The 24,719-nt window shown below is 36.9% G+C and overlaps 1 protein-coding gene across 1 annotated transcript in view; it reads right to left on the bottom strand.

Moving 5' to 3' along the window:
* LOC122811200 (EF-hand calcium-binding domain-containing protein 4B-like) overlaps positions 1-24,719 on the bottom strand; it is a 1,881,211-nt gene that overhangs the window by 217,979 nt on the left and 1,638,513 nt on the right. Inside the window, exon 12 of the mRNA XM_044082881.1 lies at positions 8,301-8,383. Within this exon, the coding sequence (XP_043938816.1) occupies positions 8,301-8,383 (83 nt within the window). The remainder of the gene's footprint in view (positions 1-8,300; positions 8,384-24,719) is intronic.

Raw genomic sequence — 24,719 nt, 5'->3', positions numbered from 1 at the left:
TGAAACTATTTCTTGCATTTTAACGAATACAATTTTGACATGTTCATTTATACTAAATTCTAGTATTTAGCTTAAATTTACACTTGTTTTATTTACTAATATTTGGAAATTATTTATAAGCCTTTATTTGAGTATACTGTTATTTTAATGGTGATAGTTACCTGAATTTTTGCAGTCTATGCCTGCACTATCTTTCCTTGGCTGCAGAATTTATGAATTGCATGCTTTATCATCATCCAAAAGCTTTCATTTACAGACTATATTATTCTACTTCAATTACACCTATGGACCTTTCATGACATGGGCCCTTATCTTGCAAGGCAGGTTAATTTACTGTAGTCATTAATGAAGTCCTGATATGTTTATTGACTTAACATTTTCCATGTTTGCGTTACTGAATAATAATAATTTGTAGAAGTTTTCACAACCTGCAAATTACGAGCATTTGTCATAAATTTGTTCGGTTATCAACTGCAATATATTTTTGTCTGTTATCTCTTTGTCATTGTACAATTTATGAATGCATCTAATATATGGGTATTTTCAGTGGGAAATGGTTTAGGCTCCCCTTTTATTTGTACTGTCTTCTGACTACAGGCTTTTTGTTACCTGGCACAATATTGTCCTTTGCCAAGACTATTTCTGCTTTTGTTTTATTTTTTTTTTTGTCATTTTCTTCTTGAATTTTTAAACAATATAAGACTTTTTAACTGGTGACTTTCTGGTTCTTCATCACAAAAAGTTTTTAAGATGTTGAAGGTGTAGAAATGCAATGTGTAAATGGGCAGGTAGTGGAAGCCATTGCTTTTTGCATGTTCTGATCTGGACACAAATACTGCAGTTATGGTGACCAGGTACAAGCAGCAAATAAAGTTTATTCATGCCAGAGGCAGTTCTACTACCTGGTGAAGGTATCGGTGGTGTCAGTTTTCATCTATAAAATACAGACAAGACACAGTCTCCCTTCCTACTTTCCTTAAATATGCTGTTAAATGATAGGTCAGTCTTAAACAAGTACAGCATTAGTTATGACTTGCTTTGATTTATTGACCTATTGTTTATTATACAGTCTTTGCAGGATGAAAGTTTGAGACCTTATTTCATCTCTAGGCACAGCAGTAGTACCATGGTCATTTGTTTATCATCACTACTTGAGGTATCCCCTACAGATGCTGGCAGCTGCAATACCTGAGTGCACCTGGGGCAGGAATGAACTGCAAATTTCTCATAACATCCTGTCCACCTGGTTATCTTGGAGCATTTCTGCAGGAGTTCCCTAACTTCCTCATTGAGCTGGTACAATAAAACCTGGGTAGATGACAAGGCAGAGTCACCTTGGAGCTATTTCTTATTTTAAGAAGTTTCAGCATCACTCAGGTAATCATCTTTGCCACTTGTACTGAAGGATCGTCACTGGTCCTGGTCTTCCATCATGGTACCATTACCATGAATCTGGTGGTGCAACCACTTCTGTGGTTTAACTTTCACCTGATTCATGCCAAGCTCAGCCTGTCAGTGTCTGCTCACATAAATGCAGAGCAGGCTTAGGACAGTGACTTGTATATGATCTGTAGGGGGTTTTCTTACTCTCTTGATGGATCCTCTCCCTGAATGATCGGTAGTCAGTAGTCAGTGATCCTCACTCACTGGTTAATAATTATAGGACAGGGATACATTTTGGAAAAAGTACATATAGTCATTGCTGCAGGCTAGTAGTACCTCACAAACTACAGTCTGATTCCAAGAGTCGTGAAAAGCACTGACTTACTTGGTGGTTAGTGTGTAGATGAGGGCTTGTCTATTTGAGGGAAAACTTACTTTATATGCTCATTATACAGCATGCCAGATGAAGTTCTTGCATAAAACGGCCATATTACTTCCTGGTGAGACAAACAATCAACTATTTTATATAACCAACTAGTGATGCTCTGTTAAGTAGTGAGCAGACCACTGAACTACAACTGTTGCACCACCTGTAGCTTTTATTTCACTCTAGTATTAAGATTTTTCAAGCATTTGTTTGTGGATCTTTCTTTTTGGCTTTTCCCGGTTAGGGGTCGCCACAGCGAACTCTGGTCCGCTAATGATTGGCAGTAGATTTTATGGTACCAAGTTGCCAGCCCGACACCCAACCTTCAATGAAGTCATGCCCATTCACGCATGTCTTTCGAATGCCACTCAACCGCGGGGAGGACATGCAGACTCCACACAGAAGGCACTCCAGCCGAGAATCGAACAGGAGACCAAATATTTGTTTGTGGATAAGTTTGCAAAATCAGGTAATCGTATTCCAAGATATGCCTTTAATAACCTGCATATATATGCATACATAAAAAATAAATAATTCCCATAATTTTGTGGGTAGTGATTTCTTATGTCAGCTCTGAAGAAATATGAAATAAAACACACCAAAACTGTTGTTTTATGATTTAGTTGATATACTTAATAATACAGTAGGGAGCTACAAATGCAAATGGACAGATAGTAGTGCAACCTTCAGGTCAAATATTCTGACAGAATAGCTACGTGTACACATCCTGTTGTGTCCTTTAGTTTATAATTACTTGTTTCTCCATTACTTACTGTGTTTGAAAAATTAGCAAAACAGATTTGTTTAATTCTGTATTCTTTACCATCAGTCTTTTTGTACAGCTAAAATATACTAGCGGGCAATACCTTAAAAGTTAATCTTTATTAACGAAGGTACTGGATTGATCCAAAACTGACCAATTTCATCAATGTCTTTGAAATGCTTGAACAATAAAAGAAGTGGTGATGGGGAAACCTTATTGTAGAGATTAAGTCTACAAAGCAGGACAGCTCCATTTTCTAATCAGAAAAAAAAATGAAAAATGGGTGATTGGATAGTTCTAAAACGTTCAGTGTTCAAAGTTCAGAGTTCAGGGTAACATTAGGAACTTTTTGTGTGTGTGGTACGAGATCAAGAGAACTGGAATGTGGTCATTCTCAGGAATGTTGGTAATGACGTTATATGGAGAAGAGTGGTTAACCTGAGGAAAAATCTAGCCTGGTGTGTTCTTATGCTACCTTGAAGTAAGACCATGTTCAGGTAAGATACAAGAACATCTGACCTAGACAAAGGTAGAAAACATATATTAAAATCATGATGAACCATAATTCTTCTTATACAAAATATGGATGGAAAGCTCTTTATGAATATTATTAAAATTACAGAGTTTGGTAAGTGGAGAAAGAAAGGTTAGAAAAGTAAAACTTCAGTTTCTTTTCTTAATTTAAGTCCAATGCACCATCTTTTGGATTCATATACCTTTGAGCTATATGTGTGTTTTTTAACAGGAGAAGGGAATCATCCTAACTCTAGACTTAGGACTACTTTGCCTGACGTTATTCTGGAGTTGGAAAATAATACATGAGACAATCAAGTCTGTTCATATGTGTTTACTAGGCTAATGACCACAAGGGCCTTTTTAAGCCTAGACATGCATCCCAAATCTCTGACAAGTTCTGATACCCCTGATAAGCATATGCATGAGCCTGGGAGATGAACCATTTACAGGTTACATGTTTGCATTAGAGACATAGGTGACAAACCATGGATCACTGTTTTTAACAAAGTTTCATTTATAGCTAACACATCTGGCTCATGCTGCAGACACCATGCATGCATGTCACCCCACAGGTTCAAAATATTTCCTGCATTTGTAAGAGCCTTTTTAGACAGAAAAATGGAGCACAAGGCAAAAATACAATATCAGCTGGGCAGACCCCACAAAAAATGTGAAAATTTGAAGTGCTGATATATGATTCAGGTAAAACTGGCAAAAGGTTAATGTACATGCATACAGAAAAAAAAAATCTTACTTTTTTTTTTGACAAAAAATGTTCATGTTTTTCCTTGTAAAGTATGGGATTGTAGGCCACTACTGTATGCCAAACCTTCTGACCAATGGGGACATGAAATGTAATGTTCATTTCTTCCATGGAAACCAAGAGGATACTGCACCGTGTTTCTAACTAACAACCAAGCTACAGGGGCAGAATCTTGCGCCAGTGTAGCTCAGAAAGATTGTGATGCTACTGAATCCATTTATTTTGGGGTCATTATCTTCTCTTTCTGACAGTTGTTGGTGATGCTGCTGCTGTGTACAGGCTCCTGATTCACCTGAAGACTGTATATGTGTAGGCAGCACATCTGTAACACATTGTTGGCTGAAGTATTACAACTTGTTCTGTTTTACTCTACTGTTACTGCACTATGACCAAGACTAAAGGTTTTCTATTTTTTCTGAAAATCTAGTGACATTAGCTGGATTTGGGCTAAATGAATATTACATAAAATAAGTGATTTCATGGATCAGTACCAAGAAATGCAAGGAATGTCAAGGAATTTAGTGCATCATTAATTCATCAGTAACCCTGCCAGTTCACAACATTTAGTTTTCTTAATTTGAAATACATTTTATTCTACTTATATAAAAAGGCAATAACATTTATTCAACAGTCAAAGAAATTTTCTGAGCTATGATTATAACCATGGTTTATATGCGGTTTAAGTTTATAAACTGAGTGTTGTCATACAATAGACTATTTCAAGTAGTGTAATTCATTCATCTTCAAATGCACAAAAGAACATCATATAGGGTTACTTTATTTGTTCTACATTTCATTTCAAACCTCAATTAATCAATATTTTTACAGCTACACTTACAAAACATTTTAGTGGCGTCAGTACATTTTTACTCTGTGCACCTTATGACTTATTATTTTAGTCCTTGTGCCTTATATTGTATCCTTTCAGTGTCATATAAATGGATGAAACATCACTTCTGCATGGATTATTAGTCAACTTTGGAAATAAATTAATGGCAGTCTTAAATTAAAAAAGTTGCAAATGTCCTGAATGTCAATGTGTTTACCCAAGGTACAACATTAAAAGAGCTACAGGAGCATATTATTCAAATGAATCCCAGCAGATATACAGTGTATATTTCAGTATGTTGAAAATTTGTGCTGGTGCTACTTTACAGTTTTCCACTAAAATTGTGGTAAGATCAGAAAATTTGTAAATCGTAGCTATACTCCACTGATTCACCAACAATGATAGAGTATTTTAAGGGCATAAACTTTCTTCAGTAGCTCCCACACCTAAAAAGTGTAAAGCCTTGAACCCCACCTCCCACCTCATTATGACAGAACTGTTTACTGCCCTCTTTTACCCTCCTACACAGTACTACCCCCTACTTTTCATCTCACCTTTTGCCTTCACATTGAACTACACTGCTATAAAGAGAAGGAAGCACTTAACAGATGTAAAAATGTAACCTTTTCCCTCTAAAATTGTAATGATGAAACATTTTGAGCCTCACTCTTAATGCTTAAAATATATGACAAATTATTGATGAACAGCTAACCTACCAACAAAATATTATGCATACCCAAGTCAGACTAACAGCAATAAGTAATGTCTTTGCTGATCAAATAAAATAAAAAGAAAGTACAAAACTAAAGGAGTACATGGACACTCGAGCTTTCAGACAATGCCAGACCTTCATCATAAGCAAAGTATTCTATGCAACTAATTTTATGAATCTTGTTAAAACAAAAAGAAAGAAAACACAGTTCTTTTGGAATGTTATTGCATTTCATCTTGCTGACTTCCTAGCACACTTACATCTATAGAGTGCAGAGCACAACATCACACTGACTAGCCAGTAATTTGAATTACTGATGCACATTAAATATTACACATCTAGATAATGCAACTATAATATATGGTCTGGGTGTGGATCATGCTTGAAGTTGCACATGACTGTTCTGGTTTCATCATGACGGTAAAACCTGAGTTACCAGCTTCACAATGAATGTGAGTAAATGTCAGCATAACACACATTCGTCATGTATTATTTCTACTGTACAATGCAGAGACTGAAATTAAAAATTAAGCAGAAAAACAATTAACCTGCTCAGAAATGTACTATATGCTAAAAAGTGATCTCTGCATGTGGATAACATCTTTCCTACAAAGTGGAGCAATTTTAGAACTGCCAGAACACGTGGATTATTTGCTTCTCAGAAAAATCACAGTTTAGCACTGCTTTTCTTTTTCATACAAAGTAACATCTGCACCAATGTCACTCACACTAGTACTCTTAAAAATATATATGTAGATAGACATAGATATTTCATCAACTTTCTTGCCGTGTGTGTGTGTGTGTGTCTGTATTTGGTGCATTTTCATTGCACTAAATCCAAAATATTAATGTGATGCTGTAATTTTGCAGAACTTGGATGTTTAGTACATGTTAATTCATGTTAGCACTGATAGCTGTTATGTACTTTACTCACTCTCACAAAGATCCTTATCTACAGAAAAGTATGGTTTTGTTCACAAGAAGGATCATCATGGTGGTACAAATTCTACTGTTAATAGCTATATGTAAAGTTTGAAAGCCATGTACTGGTTTGGAGAACAATGTCTGAGCACTGAGAATGATGCATGGTGTGGTGACAGGCTTTATTGGCAAAATTCCCATGATGGGATATTGACAAAAGCTCCTTTTTGGTCACCATTTTCCTTCTAATGTGCCTTTTCTATTGGCTCAGCATGCTAATAATGTCCAGATATTTTTGTTATTACAGTAATCCGAGAAGCTTTTTAAACATACAGTTTGTCCAGCTTAGATTATGTTGATGTGAACAAACGGATGTTTGAGATGACAGACTTTGGTCACTGAGCAGCAGTTGTTTGCAACTCTTTTGTTAGGAAACAGTGTTCTTTCTGTGCCTTCTCCTAAAAGGTAATAGTTTATATGCTTAACTGTCTACTGGCTGTGCTTGTTTCAGTACTTTTTAGGATTGTAAGCATTTTGGTGTTAGGATTGTAAACATTTTGAAGTGGTTTGCCTATCTAAATATTTCTTCCTCATGTTTGTCATCAAAAATGTATTTTTTTATGTGTGTGTCTATGAGGCAAAGTCTGTAATACATAAATTATGTCACTGATGTCAGCAGCTTCCATCTTAAACATGATATAGTGACTCCTATTTCTGTGGTAATTTTTCCATTTGGTAAGTATTATCTGCAACAATTCCAGTAGTTAAAATCCCAATAAAATATTTTCCCTCACTTTGTTTGCTGATGCAGTGAAAAAGTGAAATAATGTCTTCTTGGTGCATTGCAACTAGTGAAATAATTTGGATGAAGATGACTAGGTGGTTCAGATGAGTTAGTATTAAGTATAAATGCAACATTTTCTAATAGAAGTTCATTACATTGCCAGTGGTCAGTGTTTCCATATGGCAGCATATATATCTTTTGTTTTAGGCATGGCATGTACGTGCAAGTTATACATCTGGAATATATTTGTGAAGTAGTCTTGATTTTTGGTATATAACTATTGTTTTTTTTTATTCCAGCAAGAATCAGAGATAGAATTATTTTCTCTGAAAGTCACCAGCAAATTTATGTTCCTTTTGAGCCTGTACACAAACACATCAGAGATGATTATAATTGACTGATTATTTTTTTTTATTTTTTTATTTTTTACATAATGCTATTTCTGTTTGCTCAACATTCCATGTTGTATAAAGTAACAGAACAATTTTGGGTTTCACATTCAGTGTTATTTGTTTGAATCCACCACTGTGTGCAAGATGCTCATATTTAATAGTGTAAATTGTAATGATTATGTCCCAGTGCATCCTTGGCAAGTAATCTTTGTGAGCTATATATTTTGTTTTCCATGTTTAGCTTTGCTGCTTTTGGCCCAGGTCATGGGTTAAAACAGTCCTTAGACCAAATCGATCTATCCAATAAAGGAGGAGATAAACAGTTTTTCTTTAGTGCATGAACACACTGTACTTCTACGTATTACTACCTGAAATTTCCCAGTACTATAGTTCATAGGTTAGTAGGATGCCATATATTTTCAACATCTAGCCTACAGTATATTGGACTTCACTTGCCTGCTAGACATGAGCTTGCTACAACTTCATAGTCTGTCTGGGCATCACTGAATTATATATTTATAATTCATTTACCAGGTATTTTTCTTGATTTGCCAAATTAAACAAATGTTTACCCCTTTTGTAAAAAAATAGAAGGAATACTGTATCTTTAAAGGTGAGGTAGTTTGCCATTATAAAATGTGATATCCTCTTTCTAGATGTGAAAAACAGAGAAAGAGAAGGCAAAAATCATTTTGCAATCATGATTCTCCACCTGCTATTTATTTCAACCAATGTGATTAGATGATATATTAGAAGAGACCTTGTAAGCCCCACAGCATGCAATGATTGTGACACAGATTCCAGGCTAACCGTTTGACTGGCTTGTCGTCCACCAGGTATTTGCCTATCACTGACCCTTTCTTCAACAGAGGCTTTTTTTTGCCAGGGGATGTCTGCAAATTAAAAAAGTGTGGGAGTTAAATACATTTCAATATGATCCAACACACTGAAAAATGTATGTAAATTAGACATCAAATGAAGACAAACTATTTAATCCAGGTATAAATTAGACATCAAATGAAGATAAATTTATTTTTATTATTTATTTATTTATTTTATGGCTTGACTTCAAAAAAGTCATAATATTCTTTATAGCAGCAGATGTTGAGCATCAAGAAAATAGTACATAAAACTCATTAAATGCAACAATTTTAAAGCCTATCACAAAGAAATCATATATTCTGACTTTTGAGTCCTTACTTCTGGCTCAGAAATGAGGACAACCCATTTGATACAAAAAGGGAATTATATTAATTGTGTGCCAACAATAACAGTAACAAACTCATTAAATAAATTAGGATGCAAACTTAGCATGCACAATGCTAATTGCTGAAACAAACCATTTCACACAAAACAATGTCTTCACAAGATCTGTGAACTGTCATTCGGTAAAACTGTAATAGATTTTCTGAAATAAACCAATTCAAGCAAAAAGGTGCCTTCAGGAGCCCTGTAAAAAATCATTCAGAATGACTGTAATCAAATTGTTGAAACAAACCAGTCCAGACAGAAAGGTGCCTTCAGGAGCCCTGAGAATTGCCATGCAGAGCAACTGTAATTAAAATAAAACTGAGAAATGTTACCTCAGCTAACGTACATATAGTACACTGTAATTTCAATAACCATGTAAATGCATGACATATTCTCACGTGTTAATATTTGCATGTATCATATATTTTGTTTTAGCACCTATTTCCAAATTCTTCTAATCTTCTTCGGACAGGAAAACATGGTGCCCTCTTGATGTTCAAGGCACTGAATTACAAACTGGACTAGTAATACAATGAATATGATAAATAAAATGAGTATAACAAAATATATAAATCTGGGCACTGGGTCTACAAGCACCCTTTGAACAGCTGTCTAGAAATGTATTCTTTTCTCAATGAGTTAAGAAGGTCAATAAGGTGTCATTTACTACTGTCAATTCACAAGTTCACCTCCAAATTTATAGTATTATGTCCCTCACAAATACTGTGGGGTATGCAGAGTTGCATTCTTGGGGCAATTTACGAGTTGGATCTGTACTTGTCCTTGTTAGAAGCATCACCTCCCTTCTAGTGAAAAGGGAGGGCCAGATCTAGGAGTGATAAAGGGAGGGGAGACCAGAGGCTGAAATGGAGAGAGGCAGAGGCCAGTAGACAGAGACAGAAACGAGATACAGAGGATGTTTGCATTTTTTGTAGAGGGGCAGATGCATGAACTTGGGACACTAGGTAATTTCAATCTGGAAAACAACCAGGAACCTTTGAGTTACTGGAGTGGAATCCTGCGAAGAACTGTAGAGTAGAGTAGAACTCAATTTTTCCCAGTAGAGACAGGACAAACATACAGAAGTGCCTGTTGTAGGGAGGCAGAAATGTCTTCAGGCTTGCCTTACTTGTGAAAGTGAGCTGCAGGGTTGCACTACTTGTGATCGTGAGCTGTGGATATGCATTACCTTTGCAATTCTAATAACAGAATCCCCTAAGAGCTTAAGGCAAAAAAAAAAAAAAAAAAAACATCAGCTATAAATGACACACCGCTTGCAACACCGGAGTCTTACTTCAACAGGAAGAAATGGTTAAAAGGAGGAACTCCTCAGGACTCAGCTGTAGGGGGATGCATAATTCCCCAGGGTGAGGATGTAGGGGGCTTGATTGTCAAATCTCAGCCAAAAAAACAAACAAAAAAAAATACAGAGATCAAATCTGAGTTGGAGGAATAAAAGACTGATACAGAATCTGTACAGAATCAATCTTTGAAAATAAACAGTGTTAATTAAAATGGTTCAAAGTGGTACGTGGGGCACCTCAAAGGTACAAAGGGTGAGACTGAAAGTGGAAATGCATACTGACCAGCACATCTAATATCATTTATCAGTGAAGACACCAAGGGTACTACTGAAGAGTTATAATAGTGAATAAGTGGTGCTAAAGTGAAGAAATAGCACATTGCTATGACACATAATGTGAAAGTAAATTATATTGTATCAATGTGGTGCCATACTGATCACCTTTATCTGACTGTGAATAGATATGAAAAGTTAAGCAGGACTGATATTTTACATATACCGTGCATGGGTCATCGCAAAATAATTCTCTGAAGTAAAAGCCCATACCAAAAGGCTCTGGGTGACCAAGCTGGCAGATGACTGCAGAGAAAAAGCTAAGAGCAGTCACTGAATCTCCAAATGACTTAGCCATTCTGCAGGAAGGTTTTTCCCAGACATGTAGCTGCTGCAAAAATCGTGGAGTGAAAAAAAAATGCTAAAATATGCATTATTGTTTTCTTTCGGAAGTCATCTACCCTAGGGATGTACCACACTGACAATACACCCCAAAAAGATGACCCAGTTGTTCAAGATTTGAGAACTTATGTGGACAGTGCCCTAACCTTAGACCAACATGTGTTGTCATAAGAAAGTCCTCCTATATTCATAGGAACATAGGTAAATACTAGGCTAGCTACCCTTATGGGCCATTGCATAGCTTATAAATAAAGGACATGTGTCTAAATCTAGGGAGGTCATTGTTCTCCTTTATTCAGCTGTCATATGGCCAGTCATTGAGTATAATGCCCCCTTTGCATGTATCTTGTTCAGACACATGTAACAACTGGAATGCCCATAGAGATACCTTACTAAAAGGATGCAAGGCTTAAACAATATGTCCTACATGGATCAACTAAAAGCACTGCCACTATACAGGTAGTACTTACCTATGAACCCGTAAGTACCAGAAACTTCAACTTGAAATTATATCTTTGCTAACTGGTACAGAGTCCTCCGGTAACAGTTTTCTGCATAAACTAAAGAATCATAGCTGTTAAGACAAGGAGGACTGATAAGGCCATATAAGTAGTGAAAATGCACTGCATGACTCATGAACAAGATGGACGGTAGATGGGAGGCACACAGGCTTCCAAACATGATGCAGTGGGTGCTGTATTATAAATTAACAGATCACTATCATAACTTTTTTCTTGCTTCTTTATGGTTTACAGGAGTTATCTTTAACAGAATAGGCAGAGAAAAGCAAATCAGTCTTTTGGATGACCAGAGAGATGGCAATGCCATATGTTCCTAAATAGAGAGGTTGCAGAGTTCTATGGCACAGGTGTCCTAGCTTGGAAAGGCCCATGTGATTATGTCAAGGGCATGACAATAGTGAAAGAAGTACTGGTAAATAAAAGATGGTCTCCAACAGAAAACAGACATGTCACAGTATTTCCACAAATATAATGGACACTGTACTTTAAAGAAGATGCAGAAGCAAAGGTAGCATGTACTGGAATATAAGGTCCAGACTGGAGCAATTTCTGGCAGATAACCAAACAATATACCTATAAGAAAGATGAAATACCAGGCAAATAACAATAGATGGATGGAAAAAAAATCAATACCCTCTAGGAAAAAGGAATACATAAGTAATACTTGAAGTTCAGATGACCAAAGCTATACATTAAGACACACATCATGCTTCCAGATGAATTATGGGGACTTCCCCAAAGGAGAGATGATTTCCCCAAAATCAGATATTTTCATCAGAGATGCCATAAAACCTCAAATAAATGATTGCAATCAAAGGGAGAACTTTGCCTGATGTAATTACTAGTTCACTGAGATAAGCCCTGCTGGGTTCAGTAGATGTTCTCCTGTGGGGAAGGAAATAGTGTTAAAAGACAAATAAAAACAATGATTATCAAAGTGAATTAATGAATGTTAAGTATGTAAGAAAAATCCTCCAAAATGACAGGATCTTCACATTAAACATTAAAGATAGTGAACATTTTGGGATAATGAATAACTATAAATACATTCTAATTACTCAATATCCAAAAAACATTCTAGAAGAGTGTTATTACTATGGAAGCACAGTATGTGAGTGGGTACTGTACATGAGTGTGTGTGATACCCCTTTAAGAAGTTTTCCAGTGAGTCAGCTCATGCATATAAGTACTGAGCATGTACAAACTAGAGTGCCATTTCGAGTAAACAGCCAGAGTGAGCATGCAAGAATGTAGTCAGTCAGTTTAAGTTTAATGTTCCTGCCATCCAGCCTGAAGAATTTGTATACAATAAACTACTTAAACAAACACCCAAACCACAATGTCTTCTTAATGCACATAAGAAGAGCAACATAGTGTCAGAATGGGATCAAGAGTTACAGCCATGAAGCAACCGGTTAGAGTTGGAGGAATATACAAGAGTGGATCATCCCTACTGCTCAAAAGACTCGCAAAACAGGTCAGAAACAAATTCCAGGTACTAAAACTTGCTTAAATCATTTCTTTTGCTATAAATATAAAATGAAGCACTCAGAGTGCTCAGAACTAATTTCTTAATAAACGAAACGTCCGAAACTGTGACATATTGATAAAAATATTCAAAATAATTATGAACATGTTTGAAATATCAGAATCATATAAAATGTACAAAAAAGGGAAAACAGACGTATCTTTTCACTATGTACTACTTTTTTCTATTAACTAAAGCTATTCAAAATATCTGAAGTGTACAAAGTGTTTGCAAGTGTGTGCAGTATTACAGTGCAGTTATTTCACAGAGTACAGTTATTTCAAAGAATATTTCACAGAGTACAGTTATTTCAAAGAATATTTTGCAAAGCACAGTTATTTCAAGGCATATTTCGCTGAGTATAGTATTTCAAAGAACTTATTGTGCATTTGCATATTATTACAAGTACCTGGTGTGTGTGAATGTTCGTACATAATTACAAGGGCCAATTTTGCATTGTGTTTTACTATAATCTGTGGGCATGGCAGAAGGATTTCATAGACCCCCACCGCTTGTGTTTGATGACAATATTGCAGAAAATTGGTGTGTGTTTGAGAAGAAATACATTTTTTCATACAGGCTGTATTTTCTGACAAAGATGCATGTACAAAAGCATTTATTCTGCTTAATTTAGATGGTTCAGAGGCCATTGAAAGAGAGCGCCCATTTGTGTATGCACCTGCTGTGTTTGCAGGGGAGGGGCAAGAAGGCCATATAGTTGTACCAGCTGAAACAAGGGAAGACCCTGAGTGCTTAAAACATAAATTTAGAGAAATGTGTAACCCCCAAATGAATATTACAATGGAAAGGCACTGATTTTACACAAGGGATCAAAAGCCTGGTGAATATTTTTCACCATATATAACAGCCTTATTTCTCAAGGCTAAAATGTGCAGATTTGGTGATCTGAGAGATGAGTTGATAAGACAGACTTGTGTGTGGTATTAATAATGACACAGTGAGAAAGATTTTGCTTTGAGACAGTGATTTAACTTTAAATAAGGCCATTGAGATTTGTCAGATATACTATCTTACAGAAAGGCACACAAGTATGCTTACAAATGAGAATAGCTGCAGAAAGCAAATATTGATAGTAAGCAACATGTGGTTAAAAGAAACAGGCCCAAGCACAATGCAGCTACTGCAGGTCCTGTAACAGTCCCTAGGAAACCCTGACTCTTTCCAGCAAATTCCAGAGCATGCTCAGTAAAACAGAAGGGTGAGTCAGCAAACTCAAAGCATGTGCCCCACCCAGCTTTATAGTCAACTGTCATAATTGTGGGGGTAATCACCAACCCAAAAGAGATAAGTACTTAGCTTTTGGTCAGCAGTGTCATTTTTGCAATAAGTGGAATAATTTCAAATGGTTTTGTAAATCAAATAAGGCACATTATTTTATTAAGAGAGGACATTCCAGGGGGCAAGTTGATTAATTAGAAAGTTGCAACCCTACTTTTTATGTTGATGGTGTGTCTGTGCTTGGTGAAACAGTTAATGCAGTAGATTTGTGGGCAAAGAATAAGACTGTTTGCTGTTTGGATTAATTGGAGTCCTGTAGAGCTCAAATTACAATGTTATGTCAGCAGAAGTATTTGCTAGAGCAAAAGATGCAGAACAATTTGATTTGACAAAGTGTGTGAAGCTTGTTTCTTATGGTGGTGAAGAGATTCAAACCAAAGGCTCAGTAGTACATTCATGTTACTCTGCTGGGAACAGCTATGACTTACAATTTTGCATAGTCAAGAGACACGTGTAGTCATTATTTTACAGTTTGAAAATGTGACTGCTTTCACTTAATAAAGAAGTCTACCATGTAAGCTTGCATGACAACAGCTCACATTTCACCCAAACTATTTTTTCTGAGTATGTTCATATTTTTGCAGACACACTAGGCATACCAGTTGTGTACCAGTTATCAGACCAGCATGAAGAGTTCCAGTAACTATGCAGAAGAGTCAAAGCCAAGCTAGACAGAATGGTGCAGCTAGGAGTAATTTGTCCAGTAGAAGAACCTACTAAATGGGTATCCTGCATGGTAATAGCTCATAAGAAAGGCTCAAATATCATCTAAATATGTATTGATCCATGAGATCTGAACAAAGCATTAAAAAGACCTCATCAAACTATGCACACAATCAGAAGTTGCTGCCCTCATGCCAAATGCCACTGTTTTTCTGTTTTAGATGCAAATAGTTCATTTTGTCAAATTTTGCTTGACCGAAAATCTTCATTGTTAATCACATTTGGTATGCCATTTGGGAGATACAGATTTCTGAGAATGCCATTTGGGATACATTCTGCCAGTGAAGTCTTTCAATGTGCAATGGAGCAATTTTTTTATGGCTTTCCCTGTGCTATTACAGTAAATGATATTCTAGTAGGAGGCAATGGTGAAGTCGAGCATGACAGAAACTTCAAGAAAGTTCTGGAAAGAGCATGTGAAGTGAATCTTAAGCTGAATCTTAAAAAGTGCAAATTCAGGCTCTAAGAAGTTCTTTATGTTGGCCACTTGTTTACCAGTTTAGGTTACGACCAGATCCTTCTAGGCAAACAGAAATTCTCAAGATGCCATCTCCAGAAAATGTTCAAGCCCTACAACATTTTCTTGACATGGTGAACTACCTAGGAAAGTTCATTCCAGATTTAAGCCAACTTTCAGCACTGCTAAGAGAGCTGACATGCAAAGATATAATTTGGTCATGGTCAGAACAGTACCAAGGAGTATTTAATGTCCTGAAACATAAAATTGCCAACCCACCAACTCTCAGTTACTATGATGTTCACAAACCAGTTACTCTTTCTTGTGATTCTTCTAAGTTTGGTCTAGGTGCATTCATTCTTCAAGAGGGTAGACCAGTAGCTTATGCATCGAGAATTCTTACCTGGACTGAGATGCAGTATGCCCAGATTGAGAAAGAGCTTTTGGCAATTGTGTTTGCATGTTCAAAGTTCCATATATTTATGGTGAACCTATCCAGATCAAAACTGACCACCAATCTCTAGTCACTCTTTTGAGAAAGCCTATGCATACAGCTCTAGCTAGATTCCAACACATGATGCTCAAATTGTAAAATTACAATTTCAATCTTATTTATATGAAAGACAAACTTTTTTATCTTACTGGTACTTTATCCAGATCGCCCAGGAAAAATCACAGAACATAACAATGAGCAACTTGATTTTGAGGTCATGGAAGTGAGAAATTTTTCTTCCACACATTTTGATGAGCTCAGAACTCACACAGCTTCATATCCAATTTTTCAGAAGCTAAACCTCTATCAGTCGAGGATGGCCATCAAATCAATCTTTTTTTACCAGTAGAAGAGCAATCATATTTTCCATACAGAGTTATCAGACAATGGTATCATCAGGAAAGATCCTGATGTGATTGTTCCAAAATCCTTGCAACAAGATTATTAAGATCTTGCATCATGGCCACCCAGGAACTGATTCTACCAAAAGGAAGGTGAGAGTTCTAGTATTTTGGCCTTCTATGTCAAGAGATATTGAGAAAGTACTTTTATCTTGCTCAGTATGTGATAGTAGAAAGCTGCATCAACAGAAAGAACCACTTCAGTTAAGCCAGATTCCCGAACGAACTATCTTGGTCGACAGTAGCCACAGATATCTTTGAGAGGAATGGTCAACATTACTTGGTGTTAGTAGACTCTTATTCAAATTAGCTTGAGACTAACCTAATTCCCAAACTAACTTCCAATATTGTCTTTACTAAGTTGAAGCGACATTTTTCCATCAATGGTACTCCACACAGAGTTACTTCTGACAATGGTGCACAGTTTACTAGTCAGCAGTTCAAGAGATTTGCAGAAGCATGGGACTTTGTTTATATTACGAGTAGTCCTGAACACTCTCAGTCAAATGGCTTGGCTGAACGTGCAGTTCAGAGTACAAAACAGTTGTTAGAGAAATCCAGACGTGACAATACATGTTTTTCTAAACTTGTTAAATATCAGAAACATTCCTCGTGATAAACATCTTGGTTCACCTGCCCAGAGACTTATGCTGAGACAAATCAGAACCACATTACCAATCAGCAGTAATTTATTGGTTTCATGTATTAAGAACAGCAAAGCAGTAAAAGCCAACTGTTGAAAAAGCATCTGCTCCAGAGGTCTTACTATGATAAAACCAGCAAATCACTCCATTCTTTACAAAAAGGGGAGATACTGAGGATGCAGACGTCAAAAGGTTTTGATCACAGTGGATTTGTGAAAAGTGCATGTCAAGAGCTGAGATCGTACATTGTGGAATCATAAGGAATGGAGTTCAGACAAAATTGGAAGCATTTGTTACCAGTGTCCGAACCAGTGTTACAGCTTCTTGCCTGTGACAAAGACCCTATTTCTTAGATTGACTTGTCCAATGTTCCTTTTCCAGAGGACATTCCATCAGTAATCCCTGTTCCTGAAAATATCGCTGAGATTCCTCAAGCAGAATATTCCCCAGTGACTGTCCCTGTTGCTAAACCCAGTCCTAATTATTATTTCATGAGATCAGGTTGCATCTCAAAACCTACCTCCAGATACATGCCAGCCTGGACATGACTGTTGTTTTTCTTTATTAGTGTATGTATAATTGCATTCCTATTCAAATGTCATTGTTTATATGAGACAGCTCAGTGAAGAGGGAAAAATGTAGATAAGTGTGTGTGTGCTATACCCTTAAGAACCTTCGAACCAAAAAGACAAACTAAACCAGGATATCGACTCGATCCAGTTTAGATATTTCCACCTCAAGAAAACGAACACTGAATGAATCAGTTTAATCATTTTATTCATCAGTTTAATCAGTTTATTCATCAGTTTATTCATTCATTCAGTGTTCGTTTTCTTGAGGTGGAAATATCTTTACTGGATCGAGTCGATATCCTGGTGCACCCGGATTTGGCGGTGTTTGGTTTACTATACCCTTAAGAAGCTTTCCAGTGCACATGCGTACAAGTACTGAGCATGTGCAAGCTAGAGTGCCATTTTGAGTGAGCAGCCAGAGTGACAGCATGCAAGTATGTAGTCATTCAGCTAGTTAGATAGTTCATTTAAGTTTAATGTTCCTGCCATCCATCCTGATGTATTCATTTACAATGAACTACTTAAATGAACACCCAAGCCTCAACGTCTTCTTAATGCACATAAGAAGAGGGACAGGTATGATGACTAACATTTAAATTACTGATATCTACACACCACTGACTTACCCTGAAGTGAGGGAAATTTAGCATGTGCAGATGTTACTGTTTATATGGAAGGGACATTCATGAGGAAGTGCATATCTGGCAGGGAAGACATTTTTTTAGTTTAAGGAACAAGTATGAATGCAATAAAACTCTCATCCCCCTGTTGTCATATTTACAGTTGTATTACACATAGTACCAGCTTGAACATAATACTGTGAAAATGTTACATACCAGGTGGAGCAATAGGCCCTAATATGCCAGAAGTTTCCCCTCTCCTTAATTAGAATAAAAGGCTACAAAGAATAAGGTACTGGTCTGATGCATTTAAAAGATATGACAATACATCTTTCCTCAGGCTCACTTTGCTCCATATACAAGGACTTGCCATAGGCTGCTCAAAGTAAATATAACATAAAAAGGAGAAAGTATGTATCTAAGATGGTTATGCTTTCTAAATATTTTGCCATTGTGAGGAACAAGTTAAAATAACTTTTCCTGCATATTAGAGAAAAATCATACTTCACAGCTGGAAGCTGCTTTTCTGAAACTTTGAAAGGCTACATTAATAACATTTAATTTCAGTGGTGGTAGCTTAAAAACCCAAAGACAGTGAGTGAATGGTGTAAAAAGGCAGGCACCAAGCTCTGATGAAGTTAGGCTATGAACTCGTACAGGTTTTGTCACCAAAAGAATTGGTCTAGATAGCATGCTTACAAATTTTGCCTTATTTCTGAACAACTCTGGTTCACTAGAAAACAAGTGAAGCAAAAAGGAATGGTCTCCACGATGTGATACAAAAGGCTCATGCTTCATTTTAACTATTCCATTGCAGAATTCCTCTAGAGGTCCAGGCCTCCAACTTGTCTTCTTCATATACCTTTTCTGAATGAAGGCTTGGGGATTTGAATTAAATGACAAGTGTCAGTGGCCTAATAGTGTTCTGCTTATACACGCAGCTGTAAGACAGCTACTTTCAGTTGGAGTTACTCTCTTTTCATGTTATGACAGGTAATCTTAAACTATATTTATATGAGCTATCATCTGACACCCATTATACCCGTCTTATATATATATTTTTTTTTTTGTTGAAAGGGATGCCTCCAGGGTGTAAATACCATAATTAAAACCAAACAAATAACATATGCTTACAAATAATAAATACATTGTACCTGACTAAAACAGCTGTGCAACCTTTTCTGAGTTATTTTGCATGCTAGGTAAACCTAGTCTATATATTTTTCTTTGTGTATTCATTTTTTTAACATTATGTGTGACTGCACATGCGACATCACATAAAGTACATCTTCACCTTTGTTAAAACATGCTTATGTCTACACATAGCCAAGTATACACCAAAACACGCTACTGTCACTTGCAATGGATGCAGTTGACATTTTTCTCCCATACTTACAGAACAAAGTTTTATACTTTTCAAGTATATTTTGCACCTTTTCAGTTTATCCTTCCATTTTTATACTCGAAGCTTGGAAAAAATGCATTTATTTTAAAAATGCGAACTTAAAATTACCTTTGCTTCTTTAGTAGACAGATTTTGGCTCCCCTCGATTATATAATACCCATTTGTTCTTATATGGCAGGGATTTCACCCAGAGCTAATGCAAGAGCTGTCCAATGGGGACTGTCAATTTAGGCAGTCAAGATGCTGGTTTGTGCTCTTGATGGCATCCGGACAATGGCAGCATTTGGATAGCCAACGCCCCCCAGGTGTATTAAACATGTGAACCACAGTAGTGCAGTGGCCCTCTGTAGCAATGCCTTATGTGTGCATGCTTCTCCACACTCTCTATAAAGGCTACCTCTGCCTATCATTGATGGTTTGTTGGTGTTCACACTTGCTCACACATCACCCCTCTACAGCACTGTCCCTCCTTCATGGAATGATGGTAGTGTGTGCAGCTGTCAAGCACCCAAGCTGCTAATCAAGCACAGGTTGTAGTCGCAGTTTTATCTTTTTATGCCATTAGTGCTGGCTAAAATTATATTTACCTAGCTTAAAAACTGTAAAGAAAGTTGCAGAGGATCACTGTATTTAAATATGTTTAATAAAGTCAAAGGTTTTGGAAGACAAACATGGTAGCAAAAAAAAAAAAAAAGAAACTTGAGTAACAGCAGATAGATAGGGAGAGGGGAAGCATACATTTCAACCTCTAAAATTAAAAAAAAAAAAAAAAAAAAAAAAAAAAAGAAAACTGAAGCTGGCTCACTTCCAACTATCACACAAGACCAAGTCCTAAAAGTGCTATCAAATGCTAAAAATACTGCGTCAATGAGTCTTGACAATATCCCTGGATGCATCTTAAATAGCATGAAGCATGATTTAGCCGCACACCCTAACAGCATTGTTCAGTCTTAGTCCATACAGGTTTGTACCAAGTGAATGGAAAACAGCTACAGTTATTCTACCACATAAGGGAGGACATTCCAGAGATGCAGGAAATTACAGATCTATAAGTCTGCCCAGCCTCATATACAAAGCTATGGAAAGAATTATCATTGATTTAATCAATTAGGACATAGACAGAACCAATGTTCTGAGGTTCCCTCAGTTTGGATTTGTCAAAAGCATGGGATGCTTACTCAACCTGGTTGATTTTTTTGAAAAGGTCACCAAAGCAAGGGATGAAGGCAAAATGGTACACACTGCATACTTCAACATGGCCAAAGCTTTTGACACAATTAACCACTCAGATATACTAGAAAAGCTGAATAAACTGGTGATAAACCCCTATGTTACTTGTTGGATTGACAACTGGCTCACAGATAATAAAAATAAGGGTAATTACCCCCACAAAGAGAACAGGCACCAGTACAGTCCCCCAGGTTTCTGTGCTTGGACCACTTATGTTTGGCATCTTCTCTTTCGAAGATAAAGCCAATACCAAAGAGCCCTGGCTAACTAAGTTTGTAGATGACTTCAAGCTAGAAGCAGTCACTGAATCCCCAAACAACAACCATCCTGCAGGAAGGTTTGTTACAAATAAATAACCAGCATCAAAATCATGGACTGAAACTAAATACCAAAAAAGGCATTATTGTATCCTTTGGGAAGTCATCTACCCCAGGAACTACCACACTGACTATACGTCCCTAATACCTGACTGAGTTGTTAGAGAATTGGGAACTTATGTGGACAGTGACCTAACTTTTGGTCAGCATATGTTCACTGTTGTAAGAACAGCCATTATATTGCAAAGCTTACAAACAAAGGGATTATATATAGATTTAGGGATGTCATTGTCCCCCTTTACTCAGCTATCATTAGGCCAGTCATTGAATATAATGCCCCCTTTGGGATGAATCAGTCCAGACACATGCAACAACTGGAATGCCAAGAGATTCTTTACCCAAAGGATATAAGGCCTAAACAACATGCCTTACATGGAACTTCTGTATATTGCAGACTGCAAAAAAGAGACCTGTATATGGCATACAAGGCATCCTCTGATCCATTATTGATGGAGTTACTGCACATCAGCAAGTCAAATGGCATCAGAAATGCCTGGTCTAGGGATATAAACCTCTTCTGCAACATCAACAGAACAGTTTGGCTGGACAGGTACATCTTGCAGAGGATTCTGCTACAATAGAACAAACTCCCAATCCACATAAAACAAAGTTTATCCTTATAAATATTTAAGCACAACTTAGATCTACAGATGGAAAACAGAAAATTTAGCCCAGGACTGCTTCATACTAATAATAGGCAGAGGCAGGTCCTAAATGCTTTATCCCATGCATGGGACCTCTCAAATTACTTATGGTGTGATCCCTCAAATTGTCTATTGTATGATAATTTTTGACAATGGGATGAGTGAGGCCAACATATAGCCACATGGGACAAGTTATTTTGAACATAAAAAGGGAAACTGGCTATGTTTAAAATGGCCATCAAAGGCAGCTGTCCTAGTACTAACCTATGAACCTATAATAATGGGGGACAAAGTCCCAAAACAGGAACAGATTTCAAATAATCCTCTTATAAACTTAAAATGTTGCTAGAATAGCAGATTTTGCATTAATATCTATTTTCTGTAAGATATGAAGCCCGAAATTCAAATGTCTGCCATTATTTCATGACTTCAGTCTTCAATAACTTGACAGAAAACAGGAACAGACCAAAAATATGAGGCAAAAGTCTTGGATAGGTGAGAGGTATTGGTGATGGTAATCTGAGTGGGCATTCAGTTAACTACCCCATTCATGTGTGAGGCAATGTTAATGAATTCTGGAAAGGTCCTTACACATGGCAAAAAAAAAAAAAAAAAAAACAGATGCCATGATGGATGCCAAACTCTAAGTAACTACCGCAGTCTGAATCCAAGCTGACTGAGTTTTGAAAGTTAAATAGGCAAACCACTGAAACTGGTATAACTTACCCACAGGATCTTTAACACTGGATTAGTTGAATCTGTGACATGTGCAGGAGGAACTGTCCCTGCATGGAGGCATTGGGGTCTTTGCCCAACATATAAAAAAAAGTCTTCCTTCACACTGTCCTGCTTGGTCTATCAAGCTCAGCCAAATGTGGCTTGATATGCTAGGTATCAATATAATGTTCTGACAGCTGATAAGGAGTTTTGGGTTGAGAGATCACAAACTGACAAGCTGTTACTGCATGCTAATGAATCTCCACTTGTGACCAGATAGGCACAATACTGACCCTTTTCTTTTTGGGCATGGGCATATATGCATTCAACAAGAAGCAACTTGTTGAAGGGAAAGAGGCACATTCCAAAGGAAAGTGAATGATTTATCAGGAAAAGGCAACTGGGAGTAGAATGCATATGATCAAATGAGAAAAGAAACACATTTCACCAAATATATTTATTAATTTATTTATTTATTGACATTTGATGACCGGGAAAGTTTGACTGGGTCAGAAACCCATTTTCAGTGGAGGCCCAGGGAGAAAAGCTCTAACAGTGACAATAAAAGACAGATTGTAAGTAACATATATAATCAAATTAAAGACAAAGTATAAAATACATAGCTGCAAGAGGCACATTAGGTGGCAGAGAATGTCCATACTTATTCACATTAGGATATTTTTACAAACTATTTATACAAATTATATAATAGTCATTAAACACGGAAAAAGTTCTGGTTTTGAAGAAGAGTGGTCATAAATTGAAAAGAGCACATTACGTGGTTAATAGGGTAGTGTTAGAAGCAATAGTTAGAGATATGGTTAGTTATTAGGGATTAATGAGATGTATTAAATTAAAAAGTTCAAAGAGATTGAGCTACTTTCTGTTTGTGGGATGCTGTACAATAAGCAAAGGGGTTTGTGGCACAAGCAGAGAAGGACTACAGTTGGTAGGATGTCACAGGGAGGGTGGAGGATGAGTGGAGAAAGGGAAAGAAACAATGGGAAAGTGGAAAATTAGGGTCTATATTAGAACATCGAAGTTTCAGAACTTTGAATGTTCTAATATTGACCCCTATTCATCGAAAGCTGAAAACATCGAAAATTTAGAACAGCAAATTTTTTCCTAGCGAAAAAATTTGCTGTTCCAAAACACATACACACAACACAAGCACACCAAACAACCAGCAATCCACACACATACACCTAAAATCTTACATCTAACCCTACACTAAACTGTACATACACCACTATCTACCCACTTACCTCAACCCAAAGCTTAACCCTAAGGTCCGTCACTATCGCATACACACCTCACCCGTGTCCTAATCCTAACTCTCCCACCCCGCCCTAACCCTCACGTCCACACATTTGCACACTTACCTGACCCACTCCCTAACCCTAACTCACCTAACCCACCCTAAACCTCACGTCCACACAATCACACACTTACCTGAACCCAACCAGTAACTTTCCACCACAGTGCTGAAAATAGCGAAGCAACAGGAACGGACAACCAAATTCTTTCCCTAGGAAACAATTTGGTTTTCTGTAACTTCATTATTTTCAGCTTTCGCTGAATAGGGGTCAATATTAGAACATTCAAAGTTCTGAAACTTTGATGTTCTAATATAGACAGGAAAATTAAATGTTAGTTGTTAGGCATGGGCAGGCCCAGGATTTGTACAGGTAGTTTAGTACGAGTTTGAACTTTTTGGAGTTTTCTATACTACTGATACTACAAGAGTCAGTCACAGGAATTGGGAATATCTTTCTATGTAACTGGTATACTCTTAGGAATTTAGCATACAACTGAGATTCAACAAAATGCAGAACATTTTCTTTGAATTCTAAAAATATGTTTGTGTTTAAGACAAATGCAAACCTGTTGAGATGCGATCTTGTAAGGCTACACTTAATGCTCTTGCTATAACAATGCGGGTAAAACTAGGAAGGACTATTATCATGTATATTCCCTTGTGAGATTATAATCTCATTGTAATGGAAGAGCATCTGTGTGCCTTTGTGATACTTTCAGCTATGCTGTCTATAGTATAGTCTTCCAGGTAGGAACAACTGTCATTATTGATCAATAAGGAGGGGACTAAGAAACAAACAGCTATCAAATACATGTCCCTGTGATGGCTTAGTTAAAATGAACCCATTCCAGATAAACAAGACTAGGAACCACGCCTGGAACCAGGACACAGGGTGCTGCCAATGACACTGGCAATTTACTGGTGGCTACATGACCCACAAAACCAACCAGACCCAGTGTGAAAAAGCTTTGAAGAGCTCACAAAATTTATTGTCAATGATACTCTGAATGACATTTTAAGATTAAATTGTCTATATATTTTTTTCTTGGTG

This window comes from Protopterus annectens, chromosome 9.part0, assembly GCF_019279795.1.
Source record: "Protopterus annectens isolate FY-2018-M chromosome 9.part0, PAN1.0, whole genome shotgun sequence".
In the NCBI taxonomy this organism is placed as follows: domain Eukaryota; kingdom Metazoa; phylum Chordata; order Ceratodontiformes; family Protopteridae; genus Protopterus; species Protopterus annectens.
Note: the sequence above shows the minus strand (reverse complement) of the source record. Positions and strands in the feature narration are given on the sequence as shown.